The sequence below is a fragment of the Bos taurus genome, chromosome 11 (assembly GCF_002263795.3).
Source record: "Bos taurus isolate L1 Dominette 01449 registration number 42190680 breed Hereford chromosome 11, ARS-UCD2.0, whole genome shotgun sequence".
Taxonomy (NCBI): Eukaryota; Metazoa; Chordata; class Mammalia; order Artiodactyla; family Bovidae; genus Bos; species Bos taurus.
The window spans coordinates 63,457,123-63,475,067 of record NC_037338.1 but is presented as its reverse complement, the minus strand read 5'-3'; the positions used below and the strand labels follow the sequence as shown (position 1 = coordinate 63,475,067).

Below are 17,945 nucleotides of genomic sequence, written 5' to 3'. Positions count from 1 at the left end.
TGTGGTAAATTGCTCTTAAAATGAATTGTATAAAAGCATTTGAAATCATCTTCCTTACATTGTTTTCCCTAGGATTAAAATAATTGTTCCTTAGATAGCTAACGTGACTGGTAGTTATCTGAATTATTAGGTCCTTTCAGTGTTTTCCATGATGATAAAATGTGCTAGCAAGAGATTTTGTCTTATGTTTGATGAGAGTTGTAATGTGTTAACAGGGGCACTAGACCAGTAGATTTGCTAATATCAAGTCAGCCTATCTTTGCATTCATAGTGTAAGCTTGGCACAGTGCTAAAGGCTATTGAGTATATGAAAAGTATGACATAGTTGCTGATTGGCTTATAATTACAATATTGGTAGCATTAACTGCAAGCTAAATTAGACACTGCCTTCTTTTTTGAACCTTCAGATATTTGGCAGTTTCTTTGTGATTTAGTAGTGTGAGCACAGAGAGCTAATGTTCCCATAGCAAATCCTGGTTATCCACAACTCTGTAAACTAAACTGTTCTCCCTCCTTGCTGCCTTTTCCCCAACTCTTGTTTTAATGGAATTGTTTGGATTTCTTGATTGTTTTATGATAGTGGGACACAGCGGGCCAAGAAAGATTTCGAACAATCACCTCCAGTTATTACAGAGGAGCCCATGGCATCATAGTTGTGTATGATGTGACAGATCAGGTAAGTTCCAGGAGAAAATTGTGTTACACTAACAATGTAAGTTATTATTTGATTAAATATCACACTATTTTTACTTTGCATACAAGTGATGAGTATTATTTATATAGCAGACTTTGTCCACCCCAGATGAAGTGAATGATACAAAAACATTTATCTTAAACCAGTTATCTTTTAAGAACAGGTACAGTGTTATTTTTTCTCCCCTACATCATTTGAATACCTAATAAAACTGGTCAACCAAAAATTTCCTATTTTAGTAAACAGAAAATTTAGTAATTGGATTTACATTTGCTTTCAAGGGACCCAAATTATATTTATTATCAGTTAAATCATTTTGTCAAGGGTTTGTAGGGAACTGGGATTGTTTGACTCATATTGTGTCCTTGGTGATAGGTGTTAACAGAAATTTGCCTGGTAGTTAGACCTGTTGGTCTTGGCAAAAGTAAGATTAGGGGTCTCTGCCTGTGGAGTGTGTGGTTCAGAAATAGGGATGAGCTTTGAGGAACATTTTAAGAGGACAGTGAAAATCTAAAGATAAGCTTGTTGAAAGAAGGTAGGGGGATGTGAAGAATAGTGTAAGAATGTGGTTCAGAGGCAGTAATTGTTCTTTTGATCAGAAAGTTAGACAATTTCAGGGTCCTTTTGCCTGCCAAGGAGTGAAAGATGAACTTTGAAAATACAATGTATAACTCTTATAGCAAATGTTCAGTCTCCAGTCAAATATGAAATCAGAGCTAATTAGGAGATGACTAAAATTATAGATTTAGATTCAGCACCATTAGGAGTACTGGGTGATAAAACATGAAGAAATCATTGCTAGTTAGTAAATCTCACGTCATTTCCTTGTAATATTTAAAATGGAAATTTTCCTCCCTTAAAAATGACTGTGGAAAACAAGTATCAAGTATCTTTACATTGGACCCATTTATTTAATAACATTTGACATCTCTAGTAGTTAACAGTTAGGCTACCTTATTCATAAGCCAGAATTTTGACAAATTTCAAAAACTACGTTTTGTGGTGCATATAAATAGCATATTCCAAGACAATGGGATTTGCCTGAGCTATAGTTTGAGCTATATTTCCTTCTCAAATAAGGCATTGTCATCCTCAAGCTTTCAAATTCTGTATTCTTATTCATATAAGAATATATGTATCAAAATGTCAGTTCACGTCTTTCCCAGCATTAAGAGTTCTTTTTTAATAGCTATTATCGTCTCACTAGCTCTTCTTAGGTCAGGAGACACTTCTGTTTATCACTTGCTTCATTAGAATAGTTATGTTCAGAACTATATTATCACTCTTTAAATTGTCTTTTTAGGAGTCCTTCAATAATGTTAAACAGTGGCTGCAGGAAATAGATCGTTATGCCAGTGAAAATGTCAACAAGTTGTTGGTAGGGAACAAATGTGATCTGACCACAAAGAAAGTAGTAGACTACACAACAGCAAAGGTATGTTTAAAGTTTGACTTTCAGACTGAATTGGAAGGTGCTGAATTTGAATTATATATGGGTATGGAGTCACACAATGGCTGCAACCACCTTAGGTTTTATTGTTAGTTTCCCAACCAAGGGTTGAACCCGTGCCCCCACATATTGGAAGCACGGAGTCTTCACTGGACTGCCAGGGAAGTCCCCACCTTAACTTTTAAAATACATGCACTAGAAACTTTGACAGTGATCATTCGTGCAGTCATCTGAGTTCAGTAAACTTAGTCATTCATCATTCCTTATTTCAGATGGTGAAAAAGATTTTTCAATTAATTTTGCCTTACATATTCTCTTAGGAATTTGCTGATTCCCTTGGAATTCCATTTTTGGAAACCAGTGCTAAGAATGCAACGAATGTAGAACAGTCTTTCATGACGATGGCAGCTGAGATTAAAAAGCGAATGGGTCCTGGAGCAACAGCTGGTGGTGCCGAGAAGTCCAATGTTAAAATTCAGAGCACTCCGGTCAAGCAGTCAGGTGGAGGTTGCTGCTAAAATTTGCCTCCACCCTTTTCTCACAGCAATGAATTTGCAATCTGAACCCAAGTGAAAAAAACAAAATTGCCTGAATTGTACTGTATGTAGCTGCACTACAACAGATTCTTACCGTCTCCACAAAGGTCAGAGATTGTAAATGGTCAATACTGACTTTTTTTTTATTCCCTTGACTCAAGACAGCTAACTTCATTTTCAGAACTGTTTTAAACCTTTGTGTGCTGGTTTATAAAATAATGTGTGTAATCTTTGTTGCTTTCCTGATACCAGACTGTTTCCGTGGTTGGTTAGAATATATTTTGTTTTGATGTTTATATTGGCATGTTTAGATGTCAGGTTTAGTCTTCTGAAGATGAAGTTCAGCCATTTTGTATCAAACAGCACAACCAGTGTCTGTCACTTTCCATGCATAAAGTTTAGTGAGATGTTATATGTAAGATCTGATTTGCTAGTTCTTCCTTGTAGAGTTATAAACGGAAAGATTACACTATCTGATTAATAGTTTCTTCATACTCTGCATATAATTTGTGGCTGCAGAATATTGTAATTTGTTGCACACTATGTAACAAAACAACTGAAGATATGTTTAATAAATATTGTACTTATTGGAAGTAATATCAAACTGTATGGTGATAAGTATTGTTTTAATTCTTATGGCTAAAGGGAAATAGAGCCTTGCATTATACTCAAAACAGCCATTTGTGTGTGCAACCAGGGCATTGTAGACAACTATCTTAGAGCAGCATCCAATATACTTTCCAGATAATATACCCAGTAAATGACCTAGGGAGGCTTATGTGCTGCACAGGGATTTAACCAAGCTTAGTGGTTCAGGGAGATTAAATTTTATGAAAGTAAGTTTTAGAATGTATGCTACCTAGCCTATTATCTCTGATCTTTCTCTAGAACCATTTGAAATGGCTTCACTGATCAACATTTGATTCTTCTGTGGTAGAGGTGGAAAACACCACCTTTCCTTAATTGGCAGACTAACACGTGTGCTAATATTGTTTCTTCCATGTTTGGAGTCAGATGTCAGCTGTTTTATCCTCCACAATTGTATACCTTAGGTTGGAGGCGAGTTAAAGCATTAAAGTAGGAAGCAGGAAATTTACTATTTGCCCTAATTTTAGAAAATATGTCCCTTAAAATTAGCTGAAAACCTGAATGCTGGGTGGGAGTAATAAATAAGAGAAATATTTATTTCAGTTGAATTTTGCACATGTGAAAATTTTGTTAACTAGGACCTTAAAGGTCCTAGGGTTTGTTTTTATTGTGGGGGAACAAAAATCTTTTGCTAACTCTGGCATTTTAAGGTGATAGAAGTCAAAGATAGTTTCCTTCGGGTTGAAATAGTAACCAAAATATTCTTTACTTAGGGGCGTGGGATGTGGCTGTTGGCTACACATTTTATGGTGGGGTCTTTAATTCAGTGATAAAATTTAAACTAAAAACAAGCCAAAAATTATAGGTTTCTTTATTTTCACTAAACAGGCAACTGAAATACATGGTACAAAAATAAGTGGTAAGATTATTGTAAAATGAATGGACAGAATAAATATTCAATTTAATTTTCCATCTATGAGAATTTCACAATAAAATCACAGTTTACTTTGTATTATAGATGTGCTTGTTGGGTCTATTCATCTTCACATAAGGCAACTGAAAAACTCCTCAAGCTACCAATAGTTATTTGGGTGAAATTTTTTTAGTGCTTCAAAAGGTTTATTTTTTTGCCTTATCAATACAGTACAAATAATTCAGAAACATTTTTAAAGTAGATGATACAAATTTCAGACAATGTAATGCACTTTTGTTTTATACAACAAGTTGTTCAAACTGTCAGCTTTTTCTTGGTGAGTTAGCAAAAAAATTATGTGAATTTGAGGTGTAAGCATATTTACATATTTATTTTTGAAAATTCTAGTGTTCTTTTCCTTGTGGTAGTCAAGACTGGGACAAGATGTTTCAGCACGCTTCACTACTTGCTTAATGAATGCAGTTTGGGGGATACTCCATTCCTACCCCCACTTTCAAGTACAAATATTTCAAGCTACATTATGGGCTTTTAATAAATCCATTCACACTCAGTAAAGGGAATTATTGCTTGCCGTATTTTGTAAGGTTGCTATGAATTAGCTCACATGTTCTAAACCTAAGCAGTCACAGTCTCTGGAAATCCTTGCAAAATGATAAGCCATTCTGGTCTAAGCAATGACGTTTTATGACTTTGGACCAAAATTTCCTTTAGCATGTATGTTGTCATTGCAGCATATTTTACATCTGCCCTTCTTTGTGTTCCCATTTAAGCTTCAAAATATCATTGTATTGACATTGTCTATTGGCAGATGAGCTTAAGCCATGGAGCTGCAACAAGAACCCAGGTTTTGAAACTGCCAATCTAGCTCCCAGTACTGCCACTTGCCTGGGGACTTAAGTTCTACTACTTTAAGGGACTACTAGGAAATTATACCACAGGTAAACTTGGGGTTTTGTAACCACATGATGTGTCACTGTGAGCCACTGCTGTCCTTAAGGCTAATGCTAGAATCAAACCTGGCCGTGTCTGCTCATGAAATGCTGCTGGCAGCATCTAGTCAGAAACAATTTCCACTTGAGTTTTAAGGGAGGTCTTAAACCTATAGCACTGCCGAAGATACCATTAATAGCTGTGCTGATGCTCTTCAGTGATATTTATGAGTAGGTCCAGAGTAGGCAAAGGAAGTGAACAAAAATATCTTTAGATCATCGCCTGGTAAAGTAATAGTTTTTTACAAAATAGGGCACTCTGAAATAAAATATTCTGTGAAAATTTCTGTCAGCTGAAGCCTATTATTAGATCGAATGGCACTTTTAGCTTTCAACTACTGTAAAATACCATTGGTCACTTTGAAGATGACAATCCTATAGAAACAATTTTTTTGCTAACTAGTTAAGGCATTTTCATGCCTAGCAAAATGTCAGTAAATGGGTTTAACTCCCAAGGGCTTATCCTGTAACACACTCATTGGAAAGGCATGTACCAATTTATAGTCACATCAAAGAGAAGGTGAAATGTATCAGTTTAAGTACAGAGGCTATAAGATATGCCTTCTGAACCAATTAAGGCCTTTAAGACTATTTTACATATATAATAATCTGCTAGGAAGGTGTTCTGTCTTTTTAAATCTATGTACAGAACCAAGATTAAAACTGAGACAGCAGAATCAAAATTATGCCTTTAAGCATTTTGATAAATACTAGAATGGCAGAGGCACTTGAAATACTCCATTTTATATAACTGTTACTGAATTTTATAGTTTCCCTTTAGAATTAAAATCTTTAAACATTAAAACTTATTAACAGCTTATTTTCCAGTTTAAACTCTTGAGGATTTTAGTTCACAGAGATGGATGAGATGGTGTTAAGTTGCTCAGCTTTAAGTTCTAAACTTCTCTTAAAGAGGGTAATTTTCTATTTATTTTATTCTGAGGGGTATCAGAAGACTGCTTTATGAGAGTAACTGTTCTAATGTTACCTGCTCTGGGTTCAGGTGATTTGTCCATTTCTTTATAAATCAAAGTATCTTCCTTTCTTAAGCACCCTCCCTCAAGTGAGAACCTAGAGTTTGAGAAAGGATTTTGACTTTCTTGAAGTGTTATCACATATTTAAGTGTGGAGGACCCTTTCCTCAGGTCATAGCCTACTGGAACACAAGTAAACAGGCAAAGTGCTTTCCTCCTTCCATGCACATTCACAGCCAATAAAACATTTTGAAAGCGCTGCTTTGTTTTTGCAGAATGTGTGGTTACCAGCAATGGCCAATCATTTTACTTTAAAAAGCTAGAGTTGGCTTTAAATGGTTGCTCCTTGGTCCCTCCCCCCCCCCCCACTAAGGTATTCACATGTCAACTCCCAAAGAAACAAAAGAATTCCCTTTTCCCCTCACCATGAACAGCCTTAGCTTCTACAGCTATTTAACCAGGCTGTGTGAGCCTATCCATGCCCTTCTGACTCTTCCCAGGGAGGAGTGCAGGATGCCGCCTCCTGGAGGTACCCTGAAGGCAGATCATTAGTGGGCTGAAGCTCAATGGCAGCTTCTTAAGCCCCTCTCATTCTCCTTTAAAATGTTAGGCAGGCAGATGGAGCCCTGAGCACTTAAGATGATAAAAGGTATCTTTGCAGCCCAAAATAATTTACAGAAGTTCTATTTGTTCAAAACTTTCTATTAATTTGGAGAGTCTGAATATCTTCTACAGTCTTCAGAGAGTGATTTATAAGCCTAGTCACTTTTTGTCTTTTGGATCCTCTTGTATGCCTGAGAACACCAAGTACTGGGTACCTTCTTTCTCCTACCAGCTTTCTTTAAATGATCTCAGTACACAGAGTAGTTTAGGAGTTCTGTCTCCTCTTTTTAACTGGACGGAGGGAGAGGAAATCTTGTAAGCCTTGTCTGCATTATTTGAACAACTGCAAAGCTACATGCTCTTTGTAGAGAAGCACCAAAGGAAAACCTTAACTGGAAAGGATTCATTTAAATAAAAACAGTAACTCAACAGCCCTTACTTTCAGGGAAAAGAAAGGCATTTTAAAGCTAGTACATTAGAGTCACATTTCCCACTTGGTTTCAGAATTAAATGGCTCTCACAAGGACTTCCGAAAGTTTCCAAATAGCCACATTTTGACTGACAGATAATTACATCTCATTCAGAGAAGATGCCTAAAGAGAAAGAGAAGCATCCGTTACAGGCAGAATGCTGCAGAGGAAGAAATGACATGGCAATCATCTGCATTCATTTTAGAATTAAAATGACTACTACCCTAGATTTATTTGATGCAAATACAGGGACTCCCTGCTCCCGAGATACCTGGATTTATCCCTTACCTTCTTTTATTTGCAGTGAATTCTCACCCAGGAAATCTGAGTTAAACGCCAGATTTCGGCAGTAGGAGAAGTTTTGGAAGAAGCGTGCTCCAGCTGTGGCGGCATGGTGTTGGGCAGTGGTAGCCCCAGAGTGGGCAGCAGTCCCTCTTTGCTCTCAGCTTCTGTTCCTACCTGTGACATCTCCAAGGCCTGGTGCTCCCATCTATCCATCCCCTAACCCTATCCATCCCCTAACCCTTTTTTGGAGGGGAGTAGTGTGTGACATTTTCAGAGAGCATTTTCAGGAAAAGAAGGTGTGGGGAGTTGTAACTCAGGATCCCTGTGGCTACTTGGCTTTGTCAAGAGTTGCTTACTGATGGAGCACCACATGAGCTGGGTGGGAAGAGCCTGCAGGATAGAGGCAGCCTGTACCAGAGAAGCGTATGTGCACAGACATAAAACAAAGTTGGTACAGGTAAAGTCTACAGTTGTTTCCACGGGTGGGGAGGGGTGACATGTCGGCCATTTAAGATGGAAGCACAGAGCACCCTAGTCCTCAGCAGGCACAGGGCGGAAAGTGAGCAATGGAGCGTGCCGCTTTCATCACCACAGAAAGCGCCCCCCCCCCCGCCCCCCCGCCCCGGCAATGGCAGCATCTCCCCTTTTCAGTTCCAGGGGCTTCTCCCAGCCTCTCGCCTCTTATTTGTTTCAGTAGCTTTTTTAGTTGAAGGAGCTTCTAAGAAACAGCCAACTATTAGAACAGGAACTCTGTTCCAGAATCAGGCACTGGGGTCTGAGGACAAGTTTCCTCCTCTGGGGTTGCTCTACTTACCAGGCTAATTCCCTTCACACCGGTGCTCCTGTGTGCTGCTGGCGTGCTGTCGGGGGTGAGGGTGCAGCCGGCCAGTGTGTCTAGGGAGGCCAAGATGGTGTCGTACAGGCGATCCGCGTGGCTCTCCAGCGCGCTGGGCTGCCTAGAGATCCTGCCCAGGACATCCTTTAACACTAACAAATGAGTTTTAAAGCAGTAAGGCCAAAGACACAACACAAGTGTGCCTTCAAGGAACATACCAGGGTGTAGCAGAAAGCAGGAACATGGCCACAGTTTCACAATGTCCACTTAAAAAATACTCCCTGGACCGAACTGCACTGCGGAATCTATGTTGTTAACTTGTGATTGATGCTGAATTGTCTCAATGGCTCCACTCTGGAGTTACACATTCACAAAAATGCACAAGAGACATGGTTGTCTGATGACTGGTATTATCTGAGTTTTAGAGATAAGACCCCTGGCTCACACCCGGATCCTGTGGGGCTGAAGCCTGAAATGAAAACAGCAGGCCACCATGAGGACTCTGGGTCCTGCTACCAGGTCCCATCAGCTTGTTGGCTGTGGGACTGTCATTTAGCACATACATGGGTGATGCGGTAACGTAACATGGGACTGCTTGTGAACCCTTTTTGGTGGGTCCTAAATGAATAGACTTCAAGAGAAAATTACCTGAAAGCAGGCTAAGACAAGATGGTTCATGAGGCCAAGGTTCCAACCCCTACAGGCCAAGTTTTGAGGAAGGGAGGGGCCAGGTTCAGAGTGCATCACACACAGCAGGCTTGTTTTTTTCTTTTAAAAACTTCGACTTCCTTTGTTAAACACAAAGGCTGCTTTTGCTTCCTGTGCCTTTTATCAGCTGTGTTCACCCTCTCCCTAATTTCCTGCCACAGCTGCAACATCTGTGAGCAGAGGAAGGGAAAGGGGAAGCTGTGTTATCTGCAGAGGATGCCAGCAGATGGGTGGAAGGAGGAACAGGCTGTGGAACTTAGCCCCTAGGGAAGCCACAGCGGTGCAGCATCATCAGGGCAAAGTGCCAGCCTGACAGTTTAGAACAATCGGCAGGGCAGGCTGAGGAATGCAGCCAGGGCCCCTGGCACAGCTCACCTGTAAGGGTGAGTGGGTCAGGTTCTCTCCTCCAAGTTCACCGGTCATGTGAACAGTCCTGTGTGGGGTCAGTGGAATTCAAGGGGCCTTTGGTTTTTGAACTTTTATTTTAAAATGTTAGAACATTTGGTTGGGGCCAAACAAAAGGGAAGCTGGAACAGTGATGAAATTCTCTTTCCCAGTTGAGACTTCAATGTTTTCACTGAATACATGCATACAGGGCCCTGGTTCAGCTCGATGTCAATAGGTTCTAGTCGTCTGATCTAGGATAATGAGGAGTTAGGGTGTAAGGCAGGACTGTTACTTCATGTACCAAGGTAACCGGGTCAAAATGTAGTGAAAACTTGCCAGATAACCAAAGGAAAACCCGTTAGCTGGAGGCTGAGATGAACACATTTGGAAGGAATTAATCTGACCTGTCCCTCAGGTTTTGCACATGGCTGAGGATGAGAGTGGGCTCTGAAGAAGTTGCGGGGACTGGGGTGTCCATGCTTGGGCTCCACTGACTCTGACAGTGTGATCTGGAGGGAAGAGTTGTGCGCCTAGCTGAAGACCCTGTGGATGTCTAGGGGAACCTGTGATTTTCATAAAACAGCCAAGTTCCTGATTAGTCCAAGCAGAGAACTGGGAGGGGCATGGTGTCCATGTGAATGAGCCTGGATACAGACCTGAAAATCACAAAATACCCCAAAGCATCTTTTTTTTTTTTTGGGCCATGCACAGCTTGTGGGATCTTAGTTCCCCAATCAGAGATTGAACTGGGCCTACAGCAGTGAAAGCACCAGGGGATTCCCTGGACCACCAGAGAATTCCCTAAAAAAAGTCTCTTATTTAGGCAGTAAAATACCTCTAGACTCCTTTGGAGAGAAGAGCAAAGTGGGACATCATTACCGATTAAGTACTGAGAAGTATTACTGAGTCGATTTTTAAATGAAGGTCCAAGAACAACCTGTAGCTTGTAAGAAACACATGTGGCCTCCAGAAAATTTCCTGGTACTGAGTTCTTTATGCTACTGTGCGTGTGTGCAGGTGCAGGAGCCTGAGTGGGGTATTAGTGCACAGGGGTGGGAGTCAGGCTGCCATGCACTGTGTGGCCCCATGCAGATCCATAGCTCTGTGAAGTGAGAGTATTAACTATCCACCTCACGGGCCTGTGATTAAGTGAAAAAAATGTCAACGGCTTTGGCATGGTGTCTGGCACATAGTACTCAAGACAATGCTGGTATAACAAGTGGCAAAGGAGCCTGGCATAGCAAATTTCTGCCCCAATAAAAATTAAAAAATTCCTAATGCAAGAGCACAGTGGATGAGCCAAAGCAAAGGTGTCCCAAGGGCAAGGGATGCTGTGGGCTCACGTGACGGACAACGGGTAAGTCATGCCCTGCTGAAACCCTTCAGTGGCTCCCCCCAGCAAAACCCCTCTGCCACGCTGTTTTCAGTCCTGGGGGTTTCTTCCTTCCCAGGGGACATCTGGCAGTGTCTGGAGATGTTTGGGGTTGTCAAAACCGAGGAGGTATACTATTGGCATTTACTGGGCAGAGGCCGGGGATGCTGATAAGCACGGTGCAACAACAGGACAGCTGTCCTCACGACAGCGCGTCCCGTGGCCCAGTGTCAGCGGTGCTCAGGCTGGGACACTTGGCACCACCTCCCTACCACACACCCACCCACCACTGCTGGTCAGGCGCGCGCCACCTCTCCCTTCTCAAGCCAGTGGACCCTGCCCACTTTGTTCACACTGTTTTGCTTCCAGTGGAAATCCCACTTCAGTCCAAAACTGAGGCAAAACACAGATGGGCTTTTTCAGCACTTGCTTGCTCAGTCTTACAGAAACATAGGGACTGCTCTGAGGGGTCCATCAATTCCTTGCTTTAACTTAGCATTCTCCTGTCATATTCGTCCTATCATACCTGCTCCCAGCAAGGGCAAGGCCAACTGTAAACACCTGCACCCTGAGATGCACTCTCAGAGTCTGATTTTCTCACCTTCCTAATCTGGGAATCCATCCTGGGAAAGGGCTCAAGCTTAGTTTGTGTACCACCGTCCACCTGTCCCCTTCTCATCAGTTCACTTCTTCCTTCAGTCTCTTCCCATAGAACAGATTGACTGCTCTCAGGTCCTGGAACAAATCCTCCCCCAAAGCAGATAACGAGAGAGGGGTCCAGCCTGCAGGGCAAAAGGAAGGGAGCCCTGTAGGCTCCCCAGTGTCCTTGGCTCCCCTAAGCTAAGGGGAGCTGGACTAAAGCCAGCATTCCCACCAAGGACTCCACCAAGGAAAGGCAGAAGCTTAAAGAGCACTGTTCTTGGGACTTCCCTTGTGGTCCAGTGGCTGGGACTCCGTGCTCTCAATCAGGGGCCTTGGTTTAATCCCTGGTCAGGGGACTAGATCCCACATCCAGCAGCAAGGTTCACACGCTGCAGCTGAAGCTCCTGCATGCTGCTAAGACCGAGCACAGCCATATATATATTAAAGTATAAAAAAAAAAGTGCATCTTTCTTGCAGGCTCAATGCCTGACTTCTCACACCCGCAGGGCTGTGACTGCCTCATCACGTGTTTGTGGGGCCATGAAGATGCGAGAAGCTGGCAGTCGACTGTGGGAGTCAAAGGCAATGGGTGTGGACACGAGGGATTCTTGTACACTGGCTCCGCCTGGTGACAGAGTGGGTCCCGGACTTGCACTGAGAGGTTATATTAAGCACCAGCTAAATTCAAAACCCAAGAATCTCACCTGGGGTATTATCCAGCAGGCTCTGAAGCAGGATCTCCCCTTTCTGTAAGACACTCTCCGTCAGGGACTGGTGTTCATCTATATCTTTCTTAAATTGCTTAGAGCATAACAGAAAAAAACAGGAAAAAGCTTTATTACTACCATTTCACAAAAGTCATTAAAAATGATCTTTTCTTTGGTAGTTGGACTCCCCTTTAACCCACCCACTCTTCAGGATTCCCCAAGTAAACAGTGCAGTAGTTTAACCTCATCTTCTTTGAGCCCAAAGCAAACCCAGAGTCAATCCTGTTTTTCTGTTTACAACTTGACAAAAGCAGAGTTTTCTTTTCCCTGGCAGAGCCTGGCTCCTGAACAGCCTGGAGGCCGGGATTCCCGTGTGGGCTACACCTCAAAGGGTCCCATTTAGGCTCACGGGCCTGTTGAGACTGTCTTCCATTCTAGTGGACCCGCAGAGCCACAGAGGCGCCTTCAGTGTGGCCACAGGCAGCTGCAGCCTGCCCCACGTCCTCCCTGTCCCGCTCTCTCTGGACCTGAGGCCGTGGGATGGCGTCAGGGAAGCTGTGAGTCTCCTGAGCGGTTGATTTCTTTTCCCCTTGCAGTACCAAGCCTTGTAACCGTTTCTGGTTTTTCCTTCAGCTGCTAAGATGTGAAGTCAAATCCATGACCACCTTCAGCACAGGGTGCAGTTCACATTCTGAAGTTGCAGTTTTACTTCTGGATTTACTATATTCCTGTCTTGTTTTCGTTTGCCCTAATTACCTGTATTGATTATTTCTTTAGTTCTCTGCAGTTTATATGCTGCCACAAACCCACTGTGTTAAGACAAAATACACAAGACAGGGTCACAAGTGAAACGTGTGTGAACCAGTGTACATGTGCTTATATGTGGTATCTAAGTAGGCTCGAGGCAGCTCACATGTGGGCGTGAGCCAGGCGCCATCCTGGGTGCAGCAGCGCTGACAGTGGGGTCCCACCTGGTGATACAGTCGTGTGGATGACACAAGCGGGCTAGGCTTCGCTAACCTGCAGTGACTCCCAGCTCAGCTCTCAGCTCTACCCACAAAGCAGGATAGGTGCATGTGACTGGCCTGACACGCAGAGGACAGGAGGAGAATAAAGTGGTGGCAACAGAGCTGCTGTGAGGCGCCTGCTAGGAGGGGAGTGGGGCGGAGGCCTGCTGGAAAGGCCACCCCAGTGGGTCCAAACTCCAAGCAGTGCCCTCTCCATGGTGGTGCTGCCCTGGGCCTCCTGGGAGTGGGCCCTCACGCTCAGCCTTCCTCTCCTCTCTCAAGTGTGCTCTGGGAAAGGAACTCTGGCAACCACTCTCCATTCAGCAGGAAGCAGCATTCCCACGAGGGTAGGGCAGCTGGCCCACCCAGGCAAGGCCTTGCCCCTCAATTTTAGTTGGCTCCAAGTTGGAAAACAAAGGGTCCCCCGTCTTGCCTGGGTGTGGAAAGAGCTCTGAGTTGGGTGGTGTGGCCCTGGCTTGGTCACAAGTAAATCACACACTCTTCTATTCAAAGAACTGTCCCAGAAAACTGGACTAAACCACAAGTTCAGGCCACAAACACTACCTCTGCTCCTCCGGAAGAGGCAACAGAAAGACTGGGTCAACCAGACAGATGCAATGTAAGCCAGCAGGTGGCTCAGTTGATGTGAATATCAGTATCAAGTGATATCAGTATTGACTGATACTTTATCATCCAATTCAGAACACTTCTGAGAATGAAAGAGGGCCTACTGATAACTATGCCAGAACAGCACAAAATGTCACAAAATACACCCGTTACAAAGTTAACCAGGACCCACAAAGAGATCCTTAAAATAACAAAATCTAAAAAGAGGTAACCCCTACCCTTCAAAAGAATACCTTGAGAAGCAAACTGGGTCATATTTTGGTTTAAATACCATCAAAATGCCTTGTGTGTATTCTGGAGTCAGTGCAATTCAGCTCAAATCCTAAAAATACCAGTCAGGGCTGTCCAACAGAGTTTTCTGTGATGATAGAAATGTTCTAAAGGCTCTATTCAATATGGTAGCCACCAGACAAATGTGATGACCAAACACTCGGAATGTGGCCAGAACTGAAAAACTTAATCTTTTAATTTTACTTAATTTCAGTAGTCTTGTGATTTCCTAACAATGCAGATCTCTGTCTATCAATCCCTGAGAATCTGTAAAGTGAAAGTCAGCTGTGTCTGACTCTTTGTGACCCCATGGACTACAGTCCATGGAATTCTCCAGGCCAGAATACTGGAGTGGGTAGCCTTTCCCTTCTCCAGGGGATCTTCCCAACCCAGGGATCGAACCCAGGTCTCCCACATTGCAGGCAGATTCTTTACCAGCTGAGCCACAAGGGAAGCCCAAGAATACCAGAGCAGGTAGCCTGGCCCTTCTCCAAGGAATCTCCCCAACCCAGGAATCGAACTGGAGTCTCTGCATTGCTTTACCAACTGAGCTATCAGGGAAGCCTGAGACATTTGGAAAATCACATTGCAAATAACCCTGAAGTATTCTGGATTGAAGGTAAATAAAATGGACTTTCTTCAAGCTCTACTTGGTCTGGGAAGTAACTCATACATGTTAGTTTTTCAGCATTAAGGATTTGAAAAGAATTAGATTTCCAGTAAGATGTCTGATTAGATTTCAGGTAAAAGTCAATGGATCATGACACTGTGCATCAGTCACCCAAACTTTTACCTTCTAGTCAAGTAATTTACCACCATCTAGTGAGTGAACAGTCAGAAACCAGGACCACTTATTACCCGGTAAAGCTGCAGAGAAGACTTGAGGCCTGTGAGGTTGGATCTGGGTGCAGTGAGGTGGTCAGTAGTGTCTGCAACGTTATACAGCCAGTGGATCAGCTCTTCCAGCTGACAACAAAATGTCTGTGTGGACAAATAAATCGTGTGTCACCCATGGAACCACAGGCTAAAAATATCTGGGGGATCCCAGGCTACAGGCTGCATTCCCCACCAAGGTGTTGTCTCCCCTCTGCTCCTGGTCTGTCCCCACCCGTGACTAGACTTCTGCCAGGGCAACATGGAGGGCTCACCATGGCTCTGTGGCCCCTTGGTCTGTGAAGGGCCAGCCCTGTGTGCAGGGACAGGGCAGGGCACATGGGGGAGAGGGCAGAGGGCAAAGAGCGGCCCAGAAGGGACCTGCCCGACACAGGTCAGTTCCTCAGTCAGCACTGTACTGACTGTAGAACTGCTCCTGGGGAAGATGTGGACATAGAACATGGGACCGTGACCAAGACTGACCTGATCCTACACCTGAAAACAACTGAAGCTGCTTGTCCCTGTGCTGCTCCTTCCCGCCCAGGGAGCCGGGCCCCAGACTCCTGCCAGCCACTCACCAGGGGCTGGGAGCCCAGGCCTGTACCCCACGGCTTCACTCTTCCACATGCTAACACCTGTACCACCTGCTCCACAGTACAAACAAAGTCCACATGACACCACAGGGCAGGCTAAAGCCCTCCTTGAGAGCTAGAAAACTTCCGCGGCGTCGCTCCTGGGGACACAGCCCTCGGCTGGCTGCCCTGCTGCCTGTGGACACATCTGGGCGCTCAGGCGGGAGGCAGGCCCTGGGCTCTCCCAGGGTGTGGACAGCTGCGCGCCTGAACATCCTCATGTGAGGGACTGTGCAAGGTCCGGGACATGAATTATTTCATTTAACCCACACAACGACCAAGGAGGCAAAGCTCCACATCCTACCAACAAGCAAACTAAAGAGATGGAGCCAGAACACACAACTACCTGGCGCGGACAACCCTGTTCCATGCAGTAGCAGCTCCACCTCCTTTCTCACACGGTCCACACGAGTCCAGCAAGTCTAGGCAACAGTGTGCCTGACACCCTCCAATCTGCAGCTACAGCACTTTATCAAATTAAAGCTCTGGGCAGTCTTTTGGCCAAGAAAACACTTTTATTGAGCCTGTACTTCCTGAAGGCATCTGAGCACAGGTCCCTCTTGTGCAGAGGGCCTCTTGATCCTCAAGGTCAAGCAGCCTGGGGAGTGGTTAGCAGCACAGGCTCTACTCTCACTGACAGTGAAGGCGCAGGTTACCTAACATCTCGCTGCCTTTTCCTCCAGCGTTGACAAGAGAATGCCAGTCCTTATCAGGACTGGACAGAAGGTGCAGTACGGCGCCTGGCACCTAAGTGCTCAACGTCACCAAGCTTCCTACAAGGTCAGTGGACGGGGGAAGAAGGCAACAGTGCCGAGACGCTGAGTTTACCTGCACGCACTGCACGAGTGACTCTTTCCCCTGCTCGCCGCCCTTCCTGGGAGGCTGCCCTTCAGCATCTGGATCCAACACTGCTGACCAGGAGGCGCGCGTTCTCACTGGTCCGGAGGAGACTCCCAGGGCCTGGCTGCTCACCAGACTGCCCTCTCTGGCAGAGCGCCTTGCATGGACGAAGGAGCGTCGCAAACAGTGCTTCTGGTCCTCAGCACTCCAGGACCCTCTGAGGGTAGCCCCGGAGGGAAGCTGGCTTTGGCTGGAGTCTGACGGGAGGGAAGCTGGCCCATCACTGTCTGACACGTCCAGGGAGCTCTGCCCTTCGGCAGCATCCGTGGACAGGGGCACCAAGGTGGGAATGGAGCCCAAATACGAAATCACGCTAGAAACCTGTGTCAGCCGAGTGGGTAGGGCCAGATACTCGTCGTCACTTTCCACCTCCTCTTGGGGTTTCCATCCAGACTCCTCGCAGGTGAGGCGCCTGAGGCCCTGGCTGGCCCCCTTCTCCCTCTCCAGCCCAGGTGAGGACCACCCTTTGTCCCTTGTCCTCAGGCGTGGAGAACCCAGCTCAAGGTGCCGGCCCACAGGTGGCCAGTCCCTCAGGTTCCTCCGGGCTGGCTCTCTGCTCACCCAAGGAGTGGCCCTACCGCTTGGGGCTCTGGGAGTAGAGGCAAAGAGGCTGCAAGATGCTAACCCCACACCACCCTGCTTCTGGGGTACTCCAGAGGGCCCCCGCTTAAGGCTTGGCTCTCTGGGCCCAGAGAATGACAGGGCAGCGGCCTCGGCTGGTGGGCAACTATGGGAGACGTTAGTGGGTGACTTAAGGGTGCTCGCCGGGGAGACAGAGAAGCTATCCAGGTCTATGCCCGAGTCCTGCAGGACGGGCTCAGCCAGCACGTGGCTATCGAGCTGCTTTGGGAGCCGGGGCCCGGGCCTGAGGGGATAGGTGTAGTCCAGCAGATCTTCGTACTCTTTGTTCGGGTTCCAGAGTGGGGAGCGGCGGTCTGGGGAGGGAGGCAGGGAATCGGGCAGCACACAGGCCCAGTACTCGGCCTGGAAGGAGAGACGTCTCCTGCCCAGCCCGGAGGCATCACCCGCTGAGGACACAGGCTGGGGCAACCACTGGAGCCGAGGCCCAGGGCTGACCACTGAGGGCGCTGACGGCGGGACAGCCAGCTCCAAGGAGGAGGAGACCTTGGCGAGGCAGCCACTCCGAGGCTCCGCCTTTTCCTGGTGACCCTGGAGACTGCTGCCTGGGGAAGAGGCGGACATGCTGCAACTGGAAGATGGTGGCGCGGGCGTCCCTGGGCTCACGGCCGACCTCCACCTCGATGGGCACGGGAAGCCCGAGATGGGAGACTGTGGGCAGAGGTCTGGCACCTGCGGCGATTCCACAGGAGACGGGTCATCTTCGGTGTCAGCATCGTGTCCCAAGCAAAGAGCAGCAGCTCTGGGAATGGCGTGAGTCTGAGGTAGCGCCTCCGGGGCAGGAAGCCTGGTCTCCTCCATCTACAGTGACAGGAGGGAGGGA

General features: G+C 45.7%; 2 protein-coding genes across 11 annotated transcripts in view; one reads left to right on the top strand and one right to left on the bottom strand.

The window, feature by feature from the left end:
- RAB1A (RAB1A, member RAS oncogene family) overlaps window positions 1-4,285 on the top strand; it is a 29,859-nt gene extending 25,574 nt beyond the window's left edge. The window contains exons 4-6 of one of the 2 annotated variants that reach the window (XM_005212869.5): window positions 581-676; window positions 1,998-2,129; window positions 2,465-4,285. In XM_005212869.5, the coding sequence (XP_005212926.1) occupies window positions 581-676; window positions 1,998-2,129; window positions 2,465-2,662 (426 nt within the window). In that variant the 3' untranslated portion in view covers window positions 2,663-4,285. 2 annotated transcript variants of the gene reach the window in all.
- The window catches only part of CEP68 (centrosomal protein 68), a 26,964-nt gene continuing 13,142 nt past the window's right edge, over window positions 4,124-17,945 (bottom strand). For 3 of the 9 annotated variants that reach the window (XM_024999442.2, XM_024999443.2, XM_024999444.2), the window contains 4 exons: window positions 16,412-17,923; window positions 14,937-15,059; window positions 12,172-12,268; window positions 8,144-8,510 (listed from right to left, as the gene is read on the bottom strand). In XM_024999442.2, coding sequence (XP_024855210.1) covers window positions 8,260-8,510; window positions 12,172-12,268; window positions 14,937-15,059; window positions 16,412-17,923 — 1,983 coding nt within the window. In that variant the 3' untranslated portion in view covers window positions 8,144-8,259. Of the gene's footprint in view, window positions 7,362-8,141; window positions 9,705-12,171; window positions 12,269-14,936; window positions 15,060-16,411; window positions 17,924-17,945 lie in introns of those variants that run through there. The other 6 variants (XM_024999439.2, XM_059891783.1, XM_002691446.7 and 3 more) reach the window with 5 other exon arrangements.